At 34.1% G+C, this 27623-nt stretch overlaps 2 protein-coding genes and 1 pseudogene across 2 annotated transcripts; 2 read left to right on the top strand and 1 right to left on the bottom strand.

Annotated features, from left to right (window-relative positions):
• Positions 1-85: 85 nt before the first annotated feature.
• On the bottom strand, positions 86-1929 carry LOC111365468. The gene is made up of 2 exons (XM_022986018.1): positions 579-1929; positions 86-379 (listed from the first exon to the last, which is right to left on the bottom strand). Exons 1-2 carry the CDS (start codon positions 1209-1211, stop codon positions 338-340), a joined length of 675 nt encoding a protein of 224 aa, XP_022841786.1. The 5' UTR covers positions 1212-1929; the 3' UTR covers positions 86-337.
• Positions 1926-27157, top strand: LOC111365735 (annotated as a pseudogene).
• Positions 7447-7961, top strand: LOC111365470 (sentrin-specific protease 6-like). Its single transcript, XM_022986020.1, has 2 exons — positions 7447-7527; positions 7613-7961. Exons 1-2 carry the CDS (start codon positions 7496-7498, stop codon positions 7803-7805), a joined length of 225 nt encoding a protein of 74 aa, XP_022841788.1. The 5' UTR covers positions 7447-7495; the 3' UTR covers positions 7806-7961.
• Positions 27158-27623: the final 466 nt, after the last annotated feature.

Here is a 27623-nt window from a genome sequence, read left to right as displayed (position 1 = left end):
ATAAAAGTAAATTAAATTTACTTTTATGTACTTGCTCATCAACCTAAGGCAAATTACATTAGGTGCAATAAAGTAAGCGGCTAAAGAGCGCAAGACCATGCAGTTTCTATTTACCTCTTCAAAATTGACAACTTGACCAATAAGAAGATTATAAGTAGGTAAATGAAAGCAGCAGTAATTCCATAGTCAAAAACTGAAGCAAGGTAAAATGTAGACAGCAGTACAACAAACTGAATTCTGAAGTTCAACCTACGCTTAAATGAAGTGCAACCTTTTATTGAACGAAATGTAAAAACACAGGGAAGAGAAACATTGGCTCCATGCATCTAAACTTCCTTTATTCAACACTCATGACATCATTGTTCATCTGATTATATGCCTGCACAAAATACAAATCCATTAGTTGATCAGATCATCGAATTTTTACACCATTACACTAGAAATAATTTTCATAATTCTTTAGTATTATATAAGATAGAAGCAAACATGTTTACTTGGATACGTTCCTTAAGTTTTCAACAGGAAAAGAAATATCAAGTGAAGGGAACAAAGATTAAAATGTATAACCAGTGAAGTACCATTTTTGAGCTTTGAAAAAATGGAGATCGTTGATCATGATCTGGAGGGTAAATGGAAAGCTTAAATCCACTACCACCAGGCTGCTTTTTATGCTCCGAAATTTTCTTTGCAGACTTAGCTGCTGCTCTGGTGGTACAGTTCAAGTCCAATATCTGGAAGCTTGGAACATTAGCCGGTTCGAATGGGACTACATTAAGCTTACTGCAGTGATTAAGATGAAGGCACTTCCGTGATGGGAAATGGAGAGCAGAAGCCTTCCCAAAAACTAAATCTGTCCTTCCAATATGCAAGACTACCAGAGAACGGAAACCTCCATCCTGGGACTTCCACAAGTCTCCAGTGAATGCATTGTCTTTTAACTTCAGGATCTCAAGGCCTTTCAACAGTCCCAAAGTAGACATATGCTTCCAATCAAGCATGGTCTCTACTATTGTTAGCTTCTTAAGCTTGGATGGAAATTTGTTGCTTTGTGGAAGGCTCCGTATTTTTCCTTCATAAGGTAGTTGAGGAAATACATCATTCCATAGCTTCAAATTTTCAAGGTAATCCAATTTTCCCAGACTGTCAAACAAACTAGATCTAGTACACTTGGGGAAATCGCAACTTATGGGGATCGATGTTAGGGTTGGCATACTTAGCCACTTTCTCAATACGAATAGTAAGTAAAATTCTACTTTTCTTCTCGTTGTCAGGAAAGGCAATTTTTAAATCATCCCAAGCCTTGTTAGACCATACATCATTCATGACGATTAAATATTTTCCTTTCTCCAAAAATTTACAAAGTTCATCGGCTAATTCAACTTCATTCATGTTAGATTTACTAGGTTTATTAAATTGTCTTAGAATATCCTGAAACACTTCCTTTTCAATATAATTTTGAGAAACAAAAACCCATGGGTAATTGTAAAATTCAAACTCAACATCAGTATATATCATTTTAGCCAGCATTGTCTTACCAAGTCCTGCCATACCTATGATTGATATAACTTGTAGTTACTTGGGTCCTTTAGTGAGAAGTTTGATTGCTTTTTCGGCCTAATCTTCAAAGCCCATAACATTGTCTTTCACAATGGGAACCTTTAATATAGTGAGCAATAATCAGTGAGGTGAAATTGGAGCCTTTAATATATATAAGCAATAATCGTTATAATAATACTGATATTAAATAGAGACTAAATGACATTCAAGATAGTAACAAACTTAGTTGTCTTCAACCCACCCTAACAAATCTTTCTAGCTCTGCACATGTAAATTAAGTTTATTACTATCTTGAATGTCATTACGTCTCCATTTAATATCAGTACTATTATAACGATTATTGCTCATATATAATTTCACCACACTAATTATTGCTAAATTTATTAAAAGCTCCCATTGTGGAAGACAACGTGGTGGGCTTTGAAGATGAGGCCGAAAAAGTAACAAAACTTCTCACTGAAGGACCTAAGGAACTACAACTTGGTAAGACAACACTAGCTAAAATGATATATATCGATCCTGTTATTGAGTTTGAATTCTACAATCGTGTATGAGTTTTCGTTTCTCAAAATTATATTATAATAAAAATGAAGTGCTTCAAGATATTCTAAGAGACTAAAACAATTCACTAAGCCTAGTAAATATAACATGAATGAAATCAAATTAGCTGACGAACTTTTTTGGAGAAAGGAAAATATTTTATTGTCATCCATGACGTGTGGTCTAATAACACTTGGGATAATTCAAAAATTGCCCTTCCCGACAATGAAAAGAAGAGTAGAATTTTACTAACTACTCGTATTGAGAAAGTGGCTAAGTATGCCAACCCTAACACTGATCCCCATAAGTTGCGATTTCTAACTCCTGAAGAAAGTAGAATTTTACTCCAAAGGAAGGCACTTGGATCAATGGAGTGCCCTGACAAGTTGAGAGACCATGAACTACAAATTGTTCGGAAATGTAAAAGACTACCACCGGCAATAATGGCAATGGCAAATCCAGAAATTGAGGTGAGCTAGTGCGATAGTTTAGTCTCTGACTGTCTACCGTCAACAACAGCAATAGCGACATCATTTATTAATACTTAATTCAACAATATTAAAAATTCTTCAATCAATATATAAATATAATAAAACGTAAAATCATATATATCACACATATATATATATATATATATATATATATATGAAAATATAATCCAATACAACCTGATATTATAAAAAAAAAAAAAAAATACATGATACAACCTTGATCCGTGAGCTAAAAAAAAAATTGCATTCATATGCAAATAAGATATTGAAGAGCATATTAAAATCACCCCAGCTATAGTCATTTCCATAATTTTCATTTCAGAATACTATCATTTATTCTTGGTTCAACTCCACTAGAACATAACAAATTAGAGTAAGCATGCATAAACACATCACCGATCAAAAGCTTTTCCCTTCAACGAGCCTTAAAATCATTTAGATTTCTAAACAACAAATAGAACAAAAGCAAACAAATCAGAGCTTCCAGCTCTAACTTCAGCAGAAGATTCAAAACCCATACACTCAAGCACCACTAAAAATCATGCACATTCCGTTAAAACTTCTGAAGTCCGAGTAAAGAAATCAAATTGAGGAAAACACATAAACCCATAGAAATTACCTTAAATCAAATTATGCTTCTCCCCATAATCCCAGCCTCTTAAATTTTAATTATTCACATATCCATCGTAATCATGAACTACAAGAACGATAGAGAGAGAGAGAGGGGCTCACACAGAAAATTCGGGCAATGTTGGAGGGCTGAGGTCGACATCGGTGACTCGATGGCAGCCGGCAACAGGTCACAACACTCACAACTCACTCGGCGTCGGGCTGCGCAGCGGGAGGCACTAGAGATAGGGTTCGGTTTGTATTTTATGTATGCTTAATCAGTTGAGGAAATTAGGCCCTGTACTCCCTTTTTTAAAATGTTTTGATTAATACCTTTTAAATTATTAAAATATTCTAAAGAAGTATTATTTACGTCCTAAATTGGTAAAATCAAAACGAAATCTAAACGAAATTCTACGGCAAGCCCTAATCAAAATATTTTCCATCAATTTCTTCTTCGTTTTCCCTTCGTAATCGTCGACTGTAAATATCCATTCTCAACCCATTTTCCCTCAATTTCTTCTTCATTTTCCCTTCGTAATCGTTTTGTTCCTTGTCTCGTTATCATTGTGGAAATCGTCCAGCAACATACGACTGTAAATCTCCATTTTCGACCCATTTTCCCTCAATTTCTTCTTCGTTTTCCCTTCGTAATCGTTTTATTTCTTGTCTCGTTATCATTTTGACCATAAATCCCAAATAGCCTAAACCCTAGATCGAAAATCTAATTTCGATTCCAACAATTAACTCGTATTTTTGCAATGGCTGAAAAAAGTGGATCGAAGAGGCAAAGAAATCTCGAAGAACCATCCTTAAAGAAGAGGACCAAAATTTCCTCATCTTCTTATAAACCGAAGGTAGCAACATTTTTTTTTATGTTTTATTGACTTATATTGCGTACATTCTCTTGTTCATTACGAATTTTGTGTGTTTCTCAATGGTTTTTGTACATTTTGTGCAGTGAATGAAGATTGTGTATCTTTAGCAATGATTTTAGTAAATTTTACTGATTTACATTTTTTTGCTGCTATAATGCTACTTTGGTTTTCATAGTTTCTAGTTGGTCTTACATGGTGGCTTCAGAATGCACGAAAAAAAATATGTGGATGTGTTTGTATGCATGGTGGTTGTGCCTTTGTTTATATGATTTTCCAATGAACAAATTTGCCCATCCATTGCACTTGAGTTATCTATCATATGTAAACTTCAAAATTTTCTTACTGCTGTCCTATTAATTTCCAAAACTTTGTTTTAAGTATAATGATAATAGTCATAAAATTGATACAATGACCACTTTCCATAAAGGTTGAATTAGCTTGTCAAAAGCTCAAGTTAGAGTACTCATTTACTGACATCCATATGAAGCAATACCAACTACAAAATAAAATAAATTACAACTTTTTTTGGTTGTGTTTTGATGAGGAAGCATCGTTGTGATGGTTTTGTCACTTTTTTTGGTTTTGTGTCACCTTTTTTACAGTTTGTGTCACTTTTGGACTTTCATAATGCACGTACTTCTTCTTGAATTTTATTTTAACTATTTCTTTTTTCTTTTTGTAGGATTGGGATTTATTAATCCCTCAATCCTGTTGGTTCAAAGGAAAAGTGACGTTGTTATCTCCACACGAGGTGATAACAGACTTGAATGAAAAACTTAGTCCATATCAAAGGACTTTATTCAAAAATACATGCTTTGGTGCCTTCATTGATTTGAAGGAAATAATTTTACAACCACAGTTGATACACCAGTTGCTGCTCAGACAAGTTAAGCAGCCAAATTCAAATGAAATGTGGTTTAATATCTTTGATGAATTGGTAAGATTTTCAATCAAAGAGTTTTGTTTGATATCAAGGCTTAAGTGTACTGGAAATGGTGATCTAACTCGATATAGAATGAAGAGTTGTTTAAAAGAACAATATTTTAAAGATCACGAAAGTGTCACAACAAAAGAGGTTCAAGAAGTGTTTTTAAATTTGCCTACTGACACCGTAGATAAAGATGTTGTGGATATAGGCATAGTTTATTTGATTACATCCTTTCTATTTGGTACATCCTATCATAATGGAGTTGATGACTCATTTTTTTGCCTTGTGGAGTCTGAAGATTTGAATTCTTTTCTATGGGGTATAGAAATTTTTAGTATGACTTTATCATCCCTAAAGAGTGCATTTAATCAGAAAATGAAGAATATTTTTATGGAAAAGAAGTTTTTGGAGTATAGATTGAATGGCTTCCTAGTTTCGTTTCAAGTATGGATTTATGAAACAATTCCTGCTATTGCTCGGAAAAATTACTGCATGAAGCATGAATCTCAGCATCCTCGGATGTTGAGTTGGAGTAGCAATCAACATGTGACATCTGTGGGGTTAAGGAAGACCATTTTTGATTTGATTAAAGTAAGTTTTTTACCCTTTTATTGTTTATATTATGTCTTTAGTTTATCTTTTGCTGTTATTGATATGATTATTTATTTTTCAGTTGGATGTGAATCAAATTGTGCCTCTGGAGGCTGAGAAGGGAGAAGAGTATGTGGTTGGTTTATTTGTTGAAGGTTTGGGTGGTGACCAGGATGATGATAATTTTGAGCATCCTATTGTTGGCCTGAAAAAGTTCATAGATGAAGGAAAAACAAAATCTGTTGACCGAACTGGAAGGTCTACAGAAAAGAAAAACAAAGGGAAGATTATTGAGGTTTGTGGGTATTTTTTCTTTTTATTATTTTCTGTTCACCATGCTCGAAGTTTTTTCAAAGGTTCTTATTATTTTACATTCTTTTCAGCAAGTGACTTTTTTTGTAGGATGGTGTGGAGAGTTTACCTGATGAAACAGACCAGGTGTATAATGACTTCCCTAGTTTTTCTTTAGGTATTGAGTTTGAATTGAGTTGTGGGGAAAAAGATGTAGAGGTGCCTGTCAGAAAAAGTGACAAGTCAGTTGAAAAAAGTGACAAAGCAGTGGAAAAAAGTCTCAGGGCAGTGGTAAAAAGTGATAAGGCGGTCGAGATGAATTTGAATGAAGAAATAGAATTTCATGAAGATGATTGGTTAAAAGTTGATGATATTGTTGCTCGTAGTTTAGCAAAAAATCAAGAAGTACTTGTGTTTTTATTCTATCAACTTTTTCGTCATAACTTGTGCATATTTTTACATTAATATAATTTGAATGTGTTATTGTTCATGTCCCAGGATGTTGTATCACCATGTAATGAAGGCAGAATTGATTTTTTGGAGGAGGTTGAACTGAAGGATGATGTTTGGGAGAAAGTTGTGGAAGTAATGGCTGCAATTGAAGCTGAAACTGAAATTGAAGAGGGAAATGCTCGAATCATTGATATTGAAGCTGAGACCCCAGACATGCATCTGAAAAGACAAAAGAAACCCGGAGTGCTTCTTCAGTCTCCCTGGGTCAATGAATTTGATTCTACATCGGGGACTAAGAAACGTGTTGTTAAAGGTACTTTTGCATTCCCGGTTGGTGTTGGCCCTCCAATGGCACATGATGTTGATGCTTTTGAACTTTGGTTTAACAAGGGATTGGTAAAGAAAAATAAGTAAGTTGTTACTAATATATGTTGTTTGTGAATTTTTTCCAGTACAGTAACTTTCATGTGACTTTTTCCATTTTGTTATGTAGGAAAAAACATTTCAATGATGAAAATTCCGTTATCAATCCATGCTTTTATTTTTGTGACATTGCAATCTCTACAAAACAATGGTGGTATGAGTTGTTTATTCCAAACGAATGTTTGGAAGATACAGTAAGTTATTTTATATGTTTGTGTTTTTAAGATTATTTTGTTTCTTACTATTGTTGATTTTGTCATTTTTCTCTTTTTTTGTAGCATATTGATGTGTGTTTCTATTATTTAAGAAAGTTGTTAAGATATGGAGAAGGGATAAACATAAAGGCTACAACCACAGATTTCCCGTTTGATAGCCAAATGAGAGGTCTTTACGCCGACTTTTGCCAAGATAAGTCAGCTCTAAAAAAGCAGACTTCTCTTCTATCATATGTTATTGGGTTGTATATGCCGTGCAACACAAATTGGAACCTTGTTGACCATGTGCTTATTCCAATTAGAATGTCCAATTCAGCTCATTGGATTTTGTGTCATTTTGACATTCAACATATGTGTCTTAATGTATATAATTCGTACAACAAGGTTGTGAGAAAGGCATTAGTACTTGAGGCTATTAAACCATTTTCTGATATTTTTCCTCATCTTCTCTTTCATATTGGCTTCTTTGAGGGAAAGGGCATTTCAGAAGAAGAAGCTTTGAAACCATTAGTTGTAAAAATGGTTCCAAAACTTCCACAACAAAATAATGGGTAAGTTTATTTTTGAAGATTTTTTTTTTTTCATCTGACATTCTAGTATGTAATTATCTAAAGTACTTTTCATTATTTCATGCAGTGGAGATTGTGGAATCTATGTAATTAAGTATGCCCAGTACTTCATTAATGGAATGCTAAATGAGATGCCAAAGTCTTTTAATGTTCCACATCTTAGAAGAAATTTGGCAGCTCAACTATATGCTTATGGAAAGAAGAAGCAAGAAGAGGAATATGATACAGACAATGAATGGGTGTCAAAGGAAATGGAGTAGCTATATCCTGATGTGATAGAGAAGTAGGTGATCCTGATGTGATAGAGAAGTAGGTGATTTTGAGGAAGTGAAGAAACATGTCTTGTTTTGGTAATGACGTGCCTTCATTTGTAATGACTGATTTGATTTGGCTGGTAGTTTAGTTTTGATGCTTTGTATATAGTAACTGATTTAGGGAAAAGTCGCAATGTTAATGGTGGTAGACAACTTCAATTGTTAATGACCAATTCTTTTACAACATCAACGGAGCAGGGATTGGTGATGTAGCTTCTATTATTCTTTAAACACAATAGTTCTTGTATGTCAAAAAAGTGACATAATGTCACTTTTTCAACAGAAAAGTGACACTGCGTCACTTTTTTACCGTTATGGATCTCTTGCTTTTGCTTGAAGATTTGTTAGATCTTAAGTTTGTGTTAGATTTATTTTTGAGAGAACTTGTACTAAGCTCTAAAGAAAAGCAATTAAGCTTGTGACTCCAGCAATTAAGCTCGTGACTCCCGGGTGGGGGGCACGAGCGAAGGAGCGCCTCACTCAGAGCTGGTAACCAGGAAAAAAGTGACACTGCGTCACTTTTTTTAACAGTGTCACTTATGTTTTAATAAAAGCAGCATTATTTGTGGAATTTTGAACACACTTAATGTCAATGGAGACAGAAAACTGACATAATGTCACTTTTTTCAACAGCAAAGTGACATAATGTCACTTATTTTTTAACAAAAGCAGTATTATTTGTCTAATTTTGAACACACTTGCAATGTCAAGAAATAATGTCACCTTTTTAACAATAACTTAAACACAAATGTCACTTTTTCGACAGAAAAGTGACATAATGTCACTTTTTGTAACAATGTCACTTATTTTTTTAACAAAAGCAGCTTTATTTGTGGAATTTTGAACACACTTACAATTTTAATGGAGGAAGGAATAATGTCACCTTTTTAACAATATGTTGCCTGACTATAGCTTTAAAGACAATAGTTTCTTGTATGTCCAAAAAGTGACATAATGTCACTTGTCAATTAACCAAATGTGGATCCAATGTCAATGGAGTATGAATACATTGTCACGTGCACATACTTACAACAAAGAATTTTTTAACAAAATCCATCAATTTCTACTGTCACTTTTTTCTAACAAATTCACATACACAATAAATTTCAAAATCGACATTTAGCTTAAAGTATTTTTACAATTCTTAGAATATTTGAATTGAAAAACGAACAAAACAAAAAATATCAAATAATCTAGTTTCATATATCTTCTAACTTCCTTTTCTTTTGTGGTTTCTTTTTCACCTTTGGCGGATTTTGACATGATCTACGATTGTGACCATAATTCCCACATCTTCCACATTTTGCGCTTTGAGTTTTCTCTCCTTTTGATGGTATTCTTTTTTCTTTAGGTCGTCCAGATTTTCTTTTTGGGTTAGAAGCCAAGATTATTCTTGCTCTTACCTCATCTGGTACATTCCACTCATTATGATCTCCTAGTGGAAAATTGATGCACTATATGTTTGAATATACATATTTGTTGTATAAAATACGGAACAATATGAATATGAATCCTCCTTTATCTTTGCAATAACCGCAAGTGCATGTGCACATGGAATCTTGTCCACTTGAAAATAGTTGCATGTGCGTGTTCTTTCTTCCATGTTCACCAAATATGAGGCACAACTATTATTAACTTGGTACAATATTGAACTTGAAGTTGATACCTATGTGCATAATATAACAAAATAATCTATCAATAAATTTGTCACTATTTTATATGAAAGGAAGATTTAAAGTGAAAATTCAATATGAATAGAGGATACAAATCATGTTACAATAGAAATCTTGATGTGCAATAACAAAACAGCAAGTTTATAACTTTTTACCTTCATTTTCTTTGACTCCACAGAATTTTCTCCCAGTTTTTTCTCTTGCTTGGTGGCGAGTATTGTGAAGGTTGCTCGTACATCATTTATATGTTTCACAAACCATTCTTGTAACAAATATCTTAACGATTCCAATAAAGGCTCTATTGGACAACCTTTCATTGCTTTTGTTACCGAATTTACCGATTCAACTATGTTTGAAGTCATTGTAGAAAATCTGTTGTTTGTCATGTAAGCCCTCGACCATTTCTCATAACCAATATCTTTCTGCACAAAGAAAATTCAAAATATTAACAGAAAAAGTGACTTTCTATCATGTTTTGGACTCACTTTCAACACATACAAACTTTTTAAACAAAAATTGACATCATGTCACTATTAACAAAAAAGTGGCATTCTGTCACTCTTTGGTTGAAAAGTCACAGAATGTCACTTTTTATTTAAAATCACTTTTAATAAAAAGTATCAACACATATAAATTTTTCAAACAAAATGTGACATATCATGTCACTATTAACAAAAAAAGTGACGTTCGGTCACCGTTTGGTCGAGAAGTGACAGAATGTCACTTTTTAAACAAAAAGTGACACCAATTATTATAGAAGTTAACAATGAGAATATACCAAATGTGATCGAATTCCTGTATTGATTTCATCAAGTTGTTTCATATGGAACTCAAAATCAGTCTTAGAATATGCTCTTACAGCCCTATTGAAATGTTCTGCAATATTCTTTCCCCTTTTTTTCCCACCAAAAGAAGACTTCAAGTTCTTTAGTAAGTAATAGGAACATAATCCGTGCATTGCATTCTCATACACTTTGTGAATTGTATTTTTTATGCTTGCATGTCCATCTGCGTTTATACACAAACCTTCTCGCTCACCATATGCTTCTTTTAACATACTTAAGAACCACTCCCAAGAATCATTGGTTTCTAAATCACCAACTCCAAATGTTAATATAAAGATACTGTTGTTGGCATCTTGCGTACATGTAGTGAATAGTGTTCCGCCATAGTTGCCTTTTAAGAATGTAGCATCTATTACTATAACTGGTCTACAATACTTCCACTCTTGAATAGATGCTCCTAATGCCATGAAGAGGTACTTGAATTTGTTGTCCTGATATGTCTCAATTTTTGTAAATGATCCAGGATTTGTTTGTTCTATCATGTACAAGTATTCTGGAAGCTTTTCATATGACTCTGTAGGATCTCCTCTCACTAATTCCAATGCTTTCTCCTTAGATCTCCAAGCTTTCTCATAGCTCATTGACACTCCATAGGTATTCATCATGTCACTTATAATGTATGCAGGAGTGTATGTTGTTTTTGTTGAGATATACTTGTACATGATGAATTCTCCTACTATTGAGCTGGTTGCTTGACAATGATCTCCCAAAATGATGTTATTTGAGCATATATGGACATTTTTTATATACCTTACCTTGAACATATCGGTTCCACCAAGTCTTGAAGCTCTAAAAGTCCATTTACACTTATCATCAATACATTTCAACACATACTCTTTCTTGTCCGACTTACTAACCTTGAATTGAAAATTATTGTGTATCGCATATATCGAAATACTTCTCTTAACCAATGTCTTGTTCTTGAACACTTTATCTTTTGAAATTCCATCCATAGTGACCATTGAAATGATATCACTTCCTCCTTCATTCGTTGTTTCTCCAACTTCCGACATACTATTGTATACATCAATCGCAATTTCTTCCATACTAGGTAATTTTTGAGCTGATGTCACAGAATTATCAGTTACAGCTTCGCAAAACTGCAATTATAGCATATCATTTTTTTCATAATTGACAGCCTCCAAACATCGTATATTATTAACAAATTCAGTTTCGTGACTTTTTGATACCGTTGTCACATCTATGCACAATGGAAAGCTTGCAAGATCTTTATCCTTTCTCTTCAACTCCAAATAAAATGTTAGTGAAATATCATCTGAAATCTCCATTAAAGGCAGGTTTTTCTTCACTCTATATTGTATTTTTACTCTCTGAGTTGATGCACTTACTTTCATCACAGAACATATCATGCACTCAAGTTGGTTGTACGTGCAATCCATCGGGACAACAATTCCAGTCATTTTGTCACTTGTGTACTCATTAGCTTATGTCCACTTGCCTCCATAACAAATGAAGACATTGATTTTATCCATACCTACAAAAATATTACAAAGAGATTGTGTGAGTTTTGTTTTTTTTTTAAGTGACCAAGTAATATGCATCTAGTTATTTGGCCAAAAAGTGATTCGGTGACTTTTTCTAAAAAAAGTGACAACATGTTAATTTTTCACATTCTCATTCATCAAACACCATGCATGCATCAATGTACTTGATTCAAAGTTTTCTTTTTCATGTTTATTACTAGAAAACAGGGCTTGAATATGTATCTTAATAATTCCAAAATGCTTGACTATTTTTGGAAAAAAGTGACAGAATGCCACTTTTTTCGGAGAAAAGTGATAGAATGCCACTTTTTCGGAGAAAAGTGACACAATGTCACTTTTTTTTTGGAAAAAAGTGATAGTGGATTACATGAGCAAACACATTACATGCATCCATGTAGTGGATTCAAAGTTTTTTTTTTCATATGTAGTACCAGAAAATAGAGTATGAATTGGTATGTTTAAACTTTCAGAAAAGCACACGTATACATCCGGTTAATTGCTCTAATGATAAAGTGTGACTGAATTGGAGAAAAAAGGTCACACAATGTCACTTTTTTTTTTTTTAAGAAAAGTGACAGAATGTCACCCTCTCCATGTGCATCCATGTAATTGATTCAAAATTTTCATTTTCATATGTATTCTCAGATAAGAGGGCATGAATTGGTATGTTTAAACTTTCAAAAAAGCACACGTATGCATCCGGTTAATTGTTCGAATGATAAAGGGTGACTGTTCTTGTATAAATGTAACAAATGTCACTTTTTTTAGAAAGGTGACAGAATGTCACTCTTCATGATCAAACATCTTCCAAGCAAATGTATGTAGTCGATTCAAAGTTTTCTTTTTCATATGTATTATCAAAAAACAAGGTATGAATTGGAATATTCAAACTTTCAAAAAAACAAATGTATGCATCCGATTAATTGGTCTAATGATAAATGGTGACTGTTTTGGAGAAAAGTCACAAAATATCACTTTTTCTAAGAAAAGTGACAAAATGCCACTTTCTCACCTTCTTCTTTGAGCAAACACGTTGCAAACATCAATGCAATTGGTTTAAAGTTTTCTTTCTCATGTGTTAATTACCAGAAAATAGGGCTTGAATATGTACGTTCAAATTTCCAAAAACTCACACGTGCATACCTAGCTAATTGCTTAAAAGAAATGCTGTGACTTTTTTTTGAAAAAAGTGATAGAATGCCACTTTTTCACATTATCTTTTTGTCAAACACCTTGCAAGCATCAATGTATGCTTAATCAGTTTAGGAAGCATATGGGCTACGGGCCTCTGGCTAATCACAATACAAAGCAGCCTATGTATAATTAATGGGCCCAATTCCAACCCAAAAAACCCAAAACAAAAGGCCCACATTTTTTTAAAAAAATGAGGAAATTAGGCTCAATACTCTAGAAAAACAAAAAATTAGATTAATATACTAAAATACATTAAAACCCGCCATAACCGTAATTAATACGTAACAAGTTCCAAAGCCACCAAACTGATCAATAGTTCTGTAAATCACCCTCCACGAGCAAATTGAAGAAAACATCAGATTGGAGAAAATACCAGGAGAAATACAGAGAACACATAACACTATCGCGAACTCCCACCAAGAAATTGAAAACTTCTCCGTCTTGAGCTTCTTCCCTGTGGGTGACTCCGCATTCTTCGCCTCGCCCCTATCCAACATCCGACCTCCAATTTCCATCGCCAAACCTCACAGCGACACCATTTACAATGTTGATGAAGATGATGTAAAAGAAACAACATTTCCAAGAAATTGTTAGGGAGCGATGAACAATGTAAACTTTTAATCTTCATTGTAATAATTATAGGAAAAGTTTATCCAGGTTGGTTTACAAACATTGATGGAAACTCAAACGCATTGAATGACAATGAAAATTTTCTTTAAGAATTTATGTAATGACTAAAAATAGGGAAAAATCTTATCCGTTCATTTTATGGGATTAGATAGTGAATATGAAATAGGGGTGGGTAGAAAACCCAAAAATGGAAAATCATAGATGGATATGTAAGTAGTTTGCGCACTTTTTGTATGTGTTTGCGGAGGATTTAATAAGTGGAGTGCAAAAGGCATATAATAGTTTAATTGTTTATGATTGCCTTTATTTTTTATTAAATATTAGTTTGTTGGCATTGTTTTAGATTAACTAGGATAAAGTATAGGGTACTTTTTAAATTGGCTTAGTCAAACAATCAATTTTGCAGTTTGACCACTTTTTTTTTGTATTCACTACATTGACATCTTGTCAATAAAAAGACAATTGTGCCCTTATTTATGTTTTGCAATTACAAAAATATATCAATTCTTTGAAAGACAATAATACCTTTAAAAGTTTAAATAAATTCAGTCACTTCCATACGTAAATCTCAAAATCAATTTTACTTATCAGTTTCTCCAATACAGTAAAAAAGAAATTTTTTCTTCCATCTGCTAGAATATTGAAATCTCCCAATATTATCAAAGGTTCAACAAAGAAACAATGCTCACAGTCGGCACTGAAAATTGGTAAGTGTAAATACGTATTTTTAATTTTGTTTTACTTAAATTTACTGTTTGAATCTTTAAATTTTTTTTTGACAAAGGCAGATGAATTTTATAGTATTTAAACACAGATGTATAATTTTTTTATAGCAAAATCAAAAAAAAAAAATTCATCTCTGTATGTATATATTTTACAAGAAAAATTTATAGGTATCTGTAAAATAAATATTTAAACATTATTTCGTTGAAAAGGGGAAAAAATTAAAAATTCGAGCGTAAATTCCAAGATTAAACAGTTGGCCCGAAAATCTGGGCCGGCTATTTTTATTTTTCCCCTTTCAGATTTAATAATTTATTTGTTCATTAGTATATGTTTATTGAAATAAATATTAATAAATATTTAATACTAATTGAAATAAATATTTTTGAAACAATTAAAATAATCAATGAATTATTTAAAGTATAAAATTAAACTAAATACGAAATGAACAATTTAAAAAATTATATATTAATTCATTATTTTTAATTCGTGACAGATATGGCATCAATATGTGTCCCAATTTGTTATTTCGGTGAATTTCAAATGAATGAAAAAGCTTAGTGGGAATGAAAATGGACGAATGAAGGAGATAGGGTTAAAATAATTTTTATAACAAGGAGTACATCGTTTGTAGAAATGTACCATGATATACAAAACATGCTTAACGTCGATCTTTCTCAGTACGATATGGAATTGGGATTTTTGTTTCATAAGCATTCAACCATTCCAATTCCACCTATGAAAGTTACTTCTAAAGTGGAAATGAAACATCTAATTAAATGAACCAAAGCCGAAAATCGACTCCTATTTGCGTAACTTTGTTGGGGAAGAATGTTCACGAGGGTGAACAAGAAGTTTCAAATGAAGAGAATCGTAATGTAAATGATGTTTAGGATACAATTCAGATTGTTCGTGAAGATGATGTGGTTATTCCCGAGACCACTGCTACTCACCATGATCACACTGTTACGCACAGAATTCCATCGATAGTTGACAACAACGAGAATGAAAACGCATTTACAAACGAGGATTTAATTGCTTTATCCCGTATGAGACATGAGTCGGGTGGGAGCTCACAGACCGGACCGAGTACACGGTCCTCTAATTGTTCGCGTGTAGTTCCCGATGATGAAGATGTATATGTCGAGCAACTATTCGAATCAAAGAAAGAATTGCAAGAAGCTGTGCACCGGATTGCTTTAAAACATAACTTCGAGTTTAAAGTGAAGAAATCAAACAAGTCGATGTACACAATTATCTGCGTTGACGACAGTTGCCATTGGCGTTTGCGAGCGACTAAAATGGATACGAATGAGCTCTTTGTAGTTCGTAAGTATGCATGGGAACATACTTGCGAAGTGGATATTCGTCGAAATGATCATAGGCAGGCCCGATCATGGTTCATTGGTCGAGAAATAATGCACAAATTTTAGGATCCACGAACAATCTATAGACCTTCAGATATCATTAATGACATTCGACGAGAGTATGGGGTGGTCATGAGCTATCAGAAGGCTTGGAAGGCTGAAGAATGTGCATTGGAGGATTTGATGGGTTCGACCGAGGATAGTTATGCTAAATTAGCCAGGTATTTCATTATTTAAGTGTTTATTTCTTTGTTATTTTAAATTTTAATTATTTTATTTCAATTGTTTATTTATATGTAATTAACTATTTAATTGAATTGTTTATTTTTATGTTCATTTATTATTTAATAGATTATCTAAATTATGATTATTTTTATTTACATTGGCTAGGTATTGCTATAACATGGGAAGAATTAATACTGGGTCGGCATTTTTTATTGAGAAGGATGACGATAATCGCTTCAAATATTTCTTTATGACCCTTGGACAATGTGTTCGAGGATTTCGAAATGCAATGCGACCCCTAATCTTAGTCAATGGTACAACCCTTAAGACGAGATACGGGGGCAAGTTGATTATTGCAACATGCCAAGATGCGAATATCCAAATTTACCCTTTTGCGTTCGGCATAGTCAACGAAGAAAATGATGTAGCGATGAGTTGGTTTTTCACGAAATTGAGGAAAGTAATTGGGGATGTTGAAAATCTTGCATTCTTAACCGATCAAAGGCAGTCAATGATATCTCTTAAGCCTTCCCCGAGGCACATCATGGTTATTGTATGTACCATATACAGGGAAACCTGAAGACCAGGTATCGAGGCAAGGGCATCGTTGCGTTATTTAGGAGAGCTGCAGAGGCTTACAGTTTTGAAGAGTTTGTGATAAGTTCATGGTCGAAATAGACAGTAAATCGCATGCTGCATGGGAGTATCTAACAGAGATGGGGATTGAACATTGGGCACGATCACATTTTCCAGGACGTCGATACAACATGATGACGTCGAATAATGCAGAGTCGTTTAACGCTTTATTCAAGAAAGATCGAGAATTACCAATTCTCGTAATGATTGAGAACATTCGTGATAAGCTACAACAGTGATTTCATGATCGACGTAAGGAATCACAGAATTGTGCAAGTGTACTAACCTCGGCTCAAGAAGATAAGCTCTTCAAGACTCTAGATGTGACGAGAAAGGTATATCTAGAACCACTGGATCAGTTTCGCTTCTTCGTGAGATGTGCACATAATTTCAAATACATTGTGGACTTAAATGATAACACGTGCAAGTATGGACGGTTTCAATTGGAGAGTTTTCCGTGTACACATGCAGTGGCAATGGCTATACATAGAGGATTACCACCACACACCTTATGTAGTGTGTATTACATGACTGATTATTGGAGAGCAGCTTATGCAGAAACAATATTTCATGTATCAAACGAAGTCGAGTGGGAAGTTCTCGACCACATTCTCCCATTGAATAACTTGTTGCCACCAGCAGTTGGACCACGTACTCCTGGACGTACACGTACGTTTAGAATACCATCTACCGAGAGTTTCCCCAGCCTCGTAAGTGCGGTAGGTGCGGTGCAACAGGGCATACTAGAAGATATTGTACAAGCCAGATTCCTCTACATGACAATGTAACGGATGTATAATTTTAATAACTATTGGCAATGTAATTATTTATAATATTAATGTTAATTATTTATGCATATTATTTATGTGAATTATTAGATTTAGTTTTTTTTTAAACATTTCATTCGTTACTTTCATTTGTTACACACATTATTTATGCATATTATTTATGTTAAGTATTTGAAATCGAAATTTTTTCTAGACACTACGTTATCTACAATACACACAAATATTATAAATAAACATATAAATTGTAAAATCAATATTTAAATATTACATAAATAATTAACATTTTATAATTCTTTCGTAATTACAAATGAATGAATGAACTGTACAATGTTTAAATAAATGTAAAAATATGTATAATTATTTACGAATTCTCATTAAATTCAAATAAATCACATGCTAATTTATTTCTCCAATTTTGTATCCATAGCTGGTTGATTGCATCAACCTTATGTGTCATACTCAAAAATTCTATGTACTTGATGACGAACATGCCGCAATCACCCCTACAATTAAACAATGTTGTACTAGCACATCGAAAATTAGTTAGAACCTAAGATGTAAATGACAAAAATAAAATTACAAACACTTACGATATTTGCTGCCTCGCTGTCGTCGTGTTCCGCACGGTGGCCAATCTGTCATGTACAGTGATGTTCGCTCGTCTAGCCATCATGAGAACGATCATAGATACCGACTCCAGATTTTGCTCGAGTTGACCTTGTGTCAGGTATGAATGATCAGGGTCGTACACATACATCGTGGAGTCGGCGAATACAATTTCCACTGCAATGTAGTGATGATTCACACATACTGGCATGTACATATGCGTACAATCCTCTCATGGCTTTCCTCCGACACTCGGCCACATCCCTACGACCCATTCCATCATATATTCCGACACCGTGTACTCGTTACCCATAGCTTGGAACGACTGGTACTCAATGTCAACGGCACGGATAATCTCGGTGTTCAATATGAGTCTACCAGGAATGTTGAACGATTTTGGATGTCTTTCAACTCGATCTCATAGCAAATCCATGGCCAAGTCGATGTACTACATCAAGAAACACCAATAAAGAAAGGAGTTTATCTATGAATTTCATTCAAAATTTGATTTTGAACATACATAAAAAATAACAATATTTTCATTTCGCTTACATCGTTGGTGAGCCAAGCCCCCGAAGGGGTGATGTCGTGGAGCCACTTGTAAGCATTTGAGATCGTCTTCTCAGCAATCGTACGGCTGACCCTGAAAAAATAAGAACAGAATTTTTAATTACAAGAAGTATACATGTGTCAGCGTCTGCGTCCTATACTAATTCTATAAAATACAAAACTTACGCAGGCTTCAGTGCTCTCCACTCCGTCTCAAAGGCTTTCCACTTGGCGTGGTCCACCTCTCTGAATAAATTTGGATGCGTCCCGTCGACGAACCTTCTCCTTTTCGCCTCCGCTATAAAGGGAGAAACGACGTACTATAATGGCACCCTCGGCCTCTTGTCGACCACTCGCTCCAGCACGTCAACAGCCATCGTCCTCTCCTCATGCGTTTCGGAAATCTCCATCTTCCCAACCATCGGGATGACCCCTCGCCTACTATCGGGACCACCTCCTCCAACACAAAGACCACGTCCGGCGAGTCTGGCGTATTCTCGAGTACCACCTCCACCTCCGGTACCCTCTCCTCCTCCGGTGCCCCCTCGACATCCCTAGGTATCCCCTGCATGGGTACCACCTCCACCTCCGGTACCCCCTCAACATCCTCAAGTATCCCCTGCACGGGTACCCCCACGTCCTCGGGTATCCCCTTTGTCTGGGGTGATGTCATCTCGGGTACCACCTCCACCTCCGGTACCCTCTCTTCCTCGGGTACCCCCTCCACGTCCTCAAGTATCTCCTGCACGGACACCCCCTCCACCACAGGTATCCTCTCTCGCTCTTCCATCCCCATCATGTCATTTAAAAATGAATCAAATGAAGCAACTTATGGCCACGATGAGTCAACATACCCCATCTGACCCCCTCCCCCCGGATAACCACCGACCCCTCCGTCACCCCTTCCGTCCCGATAGCCGCCAGTCCCTCCGTCCCGATAGCCACCAGTCCCTCCGTCACCCCCTCCATCTCGATAGTGACTTGTCCCTCCGCTAGCTCCTCCATCTGGATAATTGCTCGTCCCATGCAGGCCTGCTGTGTCACCCCGTATCGCTGCAACCTCAGCATGAAGGTTTCCTAACCCGTCTCGTAACATCGCGACATCATATCGTAACTGTGCCATGTCCCCGAACTCAACTCGTAGTGTCACAACATTATCCCGTAACTCTGCCATGTCTCCTCTCATCTCCATCAGGAGTTCGAACAAATCAATTGTCGAAGCACGGGGACTAGGTGCAGGAGGTGATACTGGACGGCCCTCCTGAAAAAATAACTATTACAGATGAATAACCTAACAAATAAATTAAAACGACAATCGAAGAATTATTTTTAAGTAACATACTCTATCTCAATCAATGCTGGACTCAGGCATCTGAACCTCTGGCGTAGCGGGACGTGATCTTCTCAGCGGAGGTGACATCCTCGACGGAGGTAGTACTGAACGATCCTCCTGAAAAAATAAATATTACAAGTGAAGCACTTAATTACAAGATCAAAGCGATATTCAACAAATCCTGCACAGTAACATACCCTATCTCGATCCATCCTGGACTCAGGCATCTGATTGCCATGCGCAGTCCGAAGAGGCAATTAACGAATATAAAATTGACTCTCCTCCTCGATCGACGGTGCCAATTCAGTGAGAACTTCAAGCTGTCATTTTGACATGTCATAGTTAATGATTATGTATTGAGATTGTAAAAGGACATACAACATAAATAGCAATTGTATAATATGTACCTCAGGATTGTCGAGGAGAGCCGATAACTGTCTGGCAAGCAGCTTGTCTTGTGCTCGCCAGTGATGCATCCGAGAACAGCGTGTCTCTCCGACGGCATATTGGCTGGTCAAGATGGGGACAGTCTTGTACACCCATATTTGAAGCAATTACAATTATTATGTATAGAATTCAATAAAAAAAGTGTAGGTAATTCATGAACTTAAACATATACCTGCAGCGCCAACAGTAGTCCATATGCATCGTACTTGTGCTCGGGCTTATCCTCCTTTGGTATCGAAAACCCCCTGCTAAACACTTGTAATGTATCAAGAAAACATTTCCGACCCCATGGGTAGTTGTTGAAAGCATCAATATCATCAATAACCTCCAAATGGAAAATGTCAATCGATGTCTTCTTGTAATGACACCGGAGTACACTCTCGATGATAAGCACCAAGCCCAATTTCAGCCTATCACACATCTGATCACATCTCCTTAATGCATCTCCCAACTGTGCTAGAGTAACTGTCATCTGTCCATGAAAATATTCATTCAACAGCCTCCTGTTCCTCGGAACACAAGCCCTCGCCTCTGCTTCGTCCGTACATCGCAGTCCAGTGATGAGGGCAAACTCAAAGATGGAGAATGTGGCTACCTTGCCCCTAGGATCAAAATGGAGTGCGTCTCTGTCAACTGATTTCAGCAACCGACATAGCAGCGCATCGAGTAACTGCCTAGACCACTATACATCACGCAACGAATACAATGGCCATAAGCATGATCGACGTAATATGTCCATGTAATCGTCATCCAGCAAATTTAATACCAAAGCGAAGCTGGTAAAATTGCAATTCGACGTAACTTTACCAAGGATCTGTCTGACAGCGTCGTCCAGATGATATTCCATCCTGCAAAATTTCAAATATTAGAACCCTGTGCAAATGGTGTTCGATAAACAAAAAATTTTGTTCATAGGTAATTGATAAACAAAAATATTACAAAATATACTAACACTGCTACTATATGCAATAACCAACCGATAATAGAATAAAGAAAATGAACATAAATCACTATTTTCCATATACTTAATTTGCTAATTTGATCATTTCTTTTAATATTTTAATTGCTTATTTTAATTATTTTTCTAACACTTAATTTACTTTTTTATTTTTAATTAATGTTTAAACACTTATTTTAATTCTTTTCGCGTATTGCCTATTTCATATTTGCAAATTTATTTTAATTGCTTCGTAAAAAATTAATTTGATTGACATTTTCATTTCCTAATTTAATTGTTTATTTTTATTATTTTTACAAATGTTTATATATTTTTTTAAATTTATGTATATTACTTATTTAACATGTAATTAATTATTTTAATTATTTTAATAACACTTATTTTGATCGTTTATTTTAATATTTTAATTATTTTTCTAATATTTAATTTACTTTTTTTATTTTTAATGAATGTTTAAATACTTATTTTAATTCTTTACGCATAATGCTTATTTTATATTTACAAATTTATTTTAATTGCTTTGCAAAAAATTAATTTGATGGATATTTTAATTTTCAAATTTAATTGCGTATTTGTATTGTTTTACAGATGTTTAAATATGTATTTAAATTATATATATATATAAAAAGGAGGCTTTCTTCGCCTTCCACCTAAGCTGCGCAGGAAAGGCCCAAACCCAATCCCAGGGAACAGTGAAGCTTCATAAGGTCTTTCTGTCCAGGTGCAGGTAGTCCGCATCTTCACAAACATGTCTATTTCACCGAGCCTCTCTCCGAGATAGTGCCCAGATATGTAGTTAAGGACCACTTATAGTTGTACACGGAATCCCTAATTCAAATTGAAATGTACAATGATCCATAAGATTTTCTTATTTCGACTATAAAAAAGTCACTTTATAATATTAGTAATAGTAAGACAAATTGACATATTTTTTATGACTTATCGTACTTATCACAGGCATATGTATTTTACAAATTATCACAAACCCAAGTTATTAACTTGTATAAATTAAAATCATTTCTTCAATATCAAGGCTCCAGAAAGTATCCCTATGGTTAAAAAGATAAATCCTAGACTAATAACCCGATAACTCCAATGATCCAATTGTTGAATAAATTGCGAAATGTAATAATTCTTCGGAGAAAAAAAGAAGTATTTTGTAAAACATTGCTTCTTTCATTCATGTATTCGATTTCACCTATTACTTTGGCTGGATTATTCGTAACTGCATATTTACAATACAGACGTGGTGATCAGTTGGACCTTTGATTAATTAACATTTCTTTTTTTGATTGACCTCCTCCTTTCTTTATATATATCTTATTTAATATTTAATTATTTCTTTTTCATTATTTTACTAACACTTATTTTGATATTTTGATTACTTATTTTAATTATTTTTCTAACACTTAATTTACTTTTTCATTTTTAATGAATGTTTAAATACTCATTTTAATTATTTATGCATAATGCTTATTTCATATTTACAAATTTATTTTAATTGCTTAGTAAAAAATTAATTTGATTGATATTTTAATTTTCAAATTTAATTGCGTATTTTTATTGTTTTACAAATGTTTAAATATGTATTTAAATTTTATATATATATATATATATATCTTATTTAATATTTAATTATTTCTTTTAATAATTTTACTAACACTTATTTTGATATTTTAATTGCTTATTTTAATTATTTTCCTAACACTTAATTTAGTTTTTTATTTTTAATGAATATTTAAATACTTATTTTAATTCTTTACGCATAATGCTTATTTCATATTTACAAATTTATTTTAATTGCTTTGCAAAAAATTAATTTTTTTGCTATTTTAATTTTCAAATTTAATTGCTTATTTTTATTATTTTACAAATGTTTAAATATTTATTTAAATTCTTTATATATATATTACTTATTTAATGATATATTATTTCTTTTAATTATTTTACTATTACTTAATATAAAATAATTAATTAATCTAAATTAGCAACTAATAAATATTTCGATAAATAATAAAATATTTATATCTGACATTTCCAATAAATAATTTTAAAATATATAATATACATTCAAATTAAGCAATTCAAATAAATAATTACATATTAAAGAACACAATATAAGCAATTAATAATTATTTAATTAACTTCAATAATTGCAAAAATTTAAAAAATATATATTTAGGCCCACGGCCCAAAATAACGGGCGGCCCAGTCAACTGGGTCAACTGAGCCACCTGGGTGTTACTGTGCCTAGGTGGCCCAGTCAATTGGGGTGCCTAGACGGCCCAGTCAACTGGGCCTTTTGGGCGCGCCTAGCCAGCCCCTATCGTTTTTGGTCGTGGAGATCACCGAAAAACTCCATTTCTGACGATCTCCACTCTATTTTTCCCTACCCATACAATATTCTTATCCAAATTCCACATTTACACAATGATTTCTTAACACATATATATAAAATCATGTTTTTTTCCAAAAATAAAAATAAAAACATGGTTTTTTTGGTATAAAAATCTTACCTTCTTCTGAGAGAAATGATCAACTGGGTCTCCTGTTTTTTCTTTTTTGTCGGTGACTGGATTGACGGTGCTATAGTAATTTTCCACTCTCCTTGACTGGCTTCTGCTTCTTTTTCGAAAGGCAAGGGTAAAATTAGGTTTCTTTTGATTTTTTTTTGGTTGTCAAGGTTTTAAATAATTTTGCTTTTTTTTTTTTTTTTAACTTTCAAAGGCCTCTTTGGAAAAATGGTCGGGTCAACCGGCTGTTGGCCACTATTTCCTCAAACAATGTTGACATGTTAGAAAAGACGATGGTTATGTCACCTTTTTTTGTCACTTCATTGAACTGATTTGATTCCAATGTTTTAATTAATATTCACTTTTTCAATTTTTGTCCCCCCCCCCCTTTTTTTAATTAATGTCACTTTCTCGAAGTTTTAGTCATTTTTTTAGTGACAAATATCACTTTAAATATAAACGACATTGTATGTCACACATAACTCTAAAAGGTGACATTATGTATCTTTCATTTTTTTTAAAATAAAAATTCTGTCATTTTTTTTTATTTTTTTTATTTTGTCCCTTTTTCGAGTGGCTGTCACTTTTTGAATGTTTGCTACTTATTTTTTTTTATTTTGTTACTTTTTTTGAAATTGTCTCACTTGTTTTTAGAGTATGTCACTTTCTTTATTTTTTTGTCATTTTTGGAATGTTTTCACTCTTTTTATTTATTTATTTATTTTTGGCACTCTTCTCTCTCTCTCTCTCTTTTAAATTTTGTGTTACTTTCTTTGATTTTTCGTCACTTTTTCAGTGTATGTCAATGTCACTTGCTTTGAATTTTCGTCACTTTTTCGAATGTATCACTTTTTTGAATTTGTATAACTTTTTGAATGTATGTCGCTTTTTAATTTCTATCACTTTTTTCGAGTTTCTATAACTTTTATTTAAGAATTTCTGTTACTTTTTGAGTGTTTTTCACTTTTTAAATTTCTATCACTTCTTTTGATTTTCTATCACTTTGTTAATTTTATGGCACCTTTTTTTAGTTTGTGTCACATTTTAATTATAAGGATACATCAATTATTTGAGGACAATTATCGGTATTGAGCAACTACAAATGACACTACTCTCCTTTAATGATCGTTCTAAAATGTATAACAAAAAATTAAAATACAATGGTGGTTGCTATTTTGTTTCAGAAAATTTTATATGATTTCTAAATTTTAATTGTTTTAATTTAAATTAATTATTGAAATTTTATTTTATTTTTAGTTCATCAATTCGTCTATATTAGATTATTGTTAATTTGACTAATATAAAATATAATAATAACAAGGGAGAAGTATGGAGATGAGTTTGTGGCTAATAGGAAAGAAGGTTGCATGTCGTAGTGGCAAAATGGAGTGTGGAGTAACAAGAGCTATTGGTAAAGAAAAATAAAAGTGGACATTCGTGGACAAAAATGGCCGTATATTTCACTTCAAAAAAACTTTTGACATGATTTTTCTAAATGCCGTCAGTTTTAAGGGTAATTTTATAATTACCCCCCAAAAAATTGGCCCACGTCCAATACTCACCTTCCTCCATTGCTTCAAGCTTCCCATATTTTGCAACAACGGGCGATTGCAAAAAAGCCTCTATCAAAATCCAGCCTGTAAATTTCGGCGGAGCCAGCATGGGAGGCTATGCCACCTCGTTGGATGTTGGCTCCGCCACTGCATAGAGGTGATTGGAGGAATTCTACTAGGAAAAGGTAAGTGATTCGTGGAAAAAAGTTGCAGAAAGTGTGGAGGCATTTATTAGCATGGATGCGGAGAAAAAGATAGACCATTTTATAGAAATGAGTTTTGATCTTTACCGTATCACTTAAAAAAATATTTTCTCTACTTTGGGATATTTCCTGAAGACTTCCAAACTCCGATGTGGAAACTTCTTCGCCTTTGGATCACTGAAGGATTCGTATAGCAAAGTGAAGGAATGAACATGAGTTTGGAGGATATTGCTGAAGAGCACTTGGAGGATTTAATCAGCAGGAATTTAGTCTTGGTTGGGCAAAGGAGGTCAGATGGCAAATTTAAAACATGCACATTCATGACATGCTACACTTGTTTTGCAAGAGACGAGCTGCACAAGAAAGTTTTTTTCGTCGAAATTCCAGAATTTCGAACTAAAACCAAATAGTCCACGTGTTCGGTCTTTTTTGTGTTTTGGCCATGAAGAAATAACCTTGCAAAATGAGCAAAAATCTTCCATCCCTGAGGCATTTAAATTGCTCAGGGTGTTAGATGGTAGACCCATCCATTTCACTTATTTTCCTATTGGCCTAACTCAACTTGTACATTTGAGGTATCTTGCTCTCTCCTGCAACTTCAAAATACTTCCTCCAGCCCTTTCCAGCCTTTGGAACATACCAACTCTTGCAGTTGAGACACCATCACGCACCTTGAAATCAAAGCAGATGTATGGAAGCTGATTCAAATGATGCATCTAAAAACAAACGCATCCACAACATTGAAATCAAGAAAAAGTAAAGAAGATTCTTTGAACTTCAAAACACTTTCTACAATATCACCTGAAAGTTGTACAGAAGATGTCTTTTCTGCAGCTCCAAACCTAAGCAATTGGGTATTCGGGGGAAATTAGCTCAACTATTGGATACCAAGGGTACTGGATCTAGTTTGTTTGATAGTCTCGGAAAATTGGATTACCTTGAAAATGAAGCTATGGAATGATGTATTTCCTCAACTACCTTCTGAAGGAAAAATAAGGAGCCTTCCACAAAGCTACAAATTTCCATCCAAGCTTAAGAAGCTAACAATAGTGGAGATCATGCTTGATTGGAAGCATATGTCTACTTTGGGACAGTTGGAACTTGGAAGGTCTTGAGATCCTGAAGTTGAAAGACAATGCATTCACAGGAGACTTGTGGAAGTCAGAGGATGGAGGTTTCCGTTCTCTAATAGTGTTGCACATTGAAAGTACAGATTTAATGTTTTGGAGTGCTTCTGCTGCTCATTTCCCACGACTCAAGTGCCTTCATCTTAATAAACCGCAGTAAGCTTGATGTAGTCCCGTTAGAACTTGCTAAGGTTCCAAGCTTCCAGACATTGGATTTGTACTGTACTACCAAAACAGCAGCTCGTTCTGCGAAGGAAATTTTGGAGCGTAAAATGCTGCCTGGTTGTACCGGATTGAAGCTTTCCATTTACCCTCCGGATCATGATCAATGATCTCCTTTTGTTCAAAGCTCAAAAATGCTACTTCACAGGTAATACATTTTAATCCTTGTTCTCTTCATGACTTGATGTTTCTATTCCTATTGAAAACTTAAGGAACATATCCAAGTAAACATGTTTGTTTCTATCTTATATAGTACTAAAGAATTATGGAATTTATTTCTAGTGTAATGGTGTAAAAATTCGATGGCATGATCAACTAATGGATTTGTATTTTGTGCAGGCAGATAATCAGATGAACAATGATATCATGAGTGTTGAATAAAGGAAGTATAGACACATTGAGTCAATGTTTCTCTTCCGTGTTTTTACATTTCGTTCAATAAAAGGTCACACTTTATTTAAGCGTATGTTGAACTTCAGAATTCAGTCTGTTGTACTGCTGTCTACATTTTACCTTGCTTCAGTTTTTGACGATGGAATTACTGCTGCTTTGATTTACCTACTTATAATCTTCTTATTGGCAAAGTTGTCAATTTTGAAGTGGCAAATAGAAAACCGCATGGTCTTGGCTCTTAGCCTCTTACTTTACTGCACCTAATGTAATTTGC

This window comes from Olea europaea, chromosome 17, assembly GCF_002742605.1.
Source record: "Olea europaea var. sylvestris chromosome 17, O_europaea_v1, whole genome shotgun sequence".
Lineage (NCBI taxonomy): Eukaryota > Viridiplantae > Streptophyta > Magnoliopsida > Lamiales > Oleaceae > Olea > Olea europaea.
Note: the sequence above shows the minus strand (reverse complement) of the source record. Positions and strands in the feature narration are given on the sequence as shown.

Bases quoted from the DNA above. Each gene is read 5' to 3' on its own strand.
- LOC111365470 (XM_022986020.1), top strand. From the start codon at position 7,496: ATGGTTCCAAAACTTCCACAACAAAATAATGG. The intron at 7,528-7,612 runs GTAAGTTTATTT...TATTTCATGCAG, and splicing joins CTTCCACAACAAAATAATGG to TGGAGATTGTGGAATCTATG.
- LOC111365468 (XM_022986018.1), bottom strand. From the start codon at position 1,211: ATGCCAACCCTAACATCGATCCCCATAAGTTGCGATTTCCCCAAGTGT. The intron at 380-578 runs GTACTTCACTGG...TATTTTGTGCAG, and splicing joins TTTTTCAAAGCTCAAAAATG to GCATATAATCAGATGAACAA.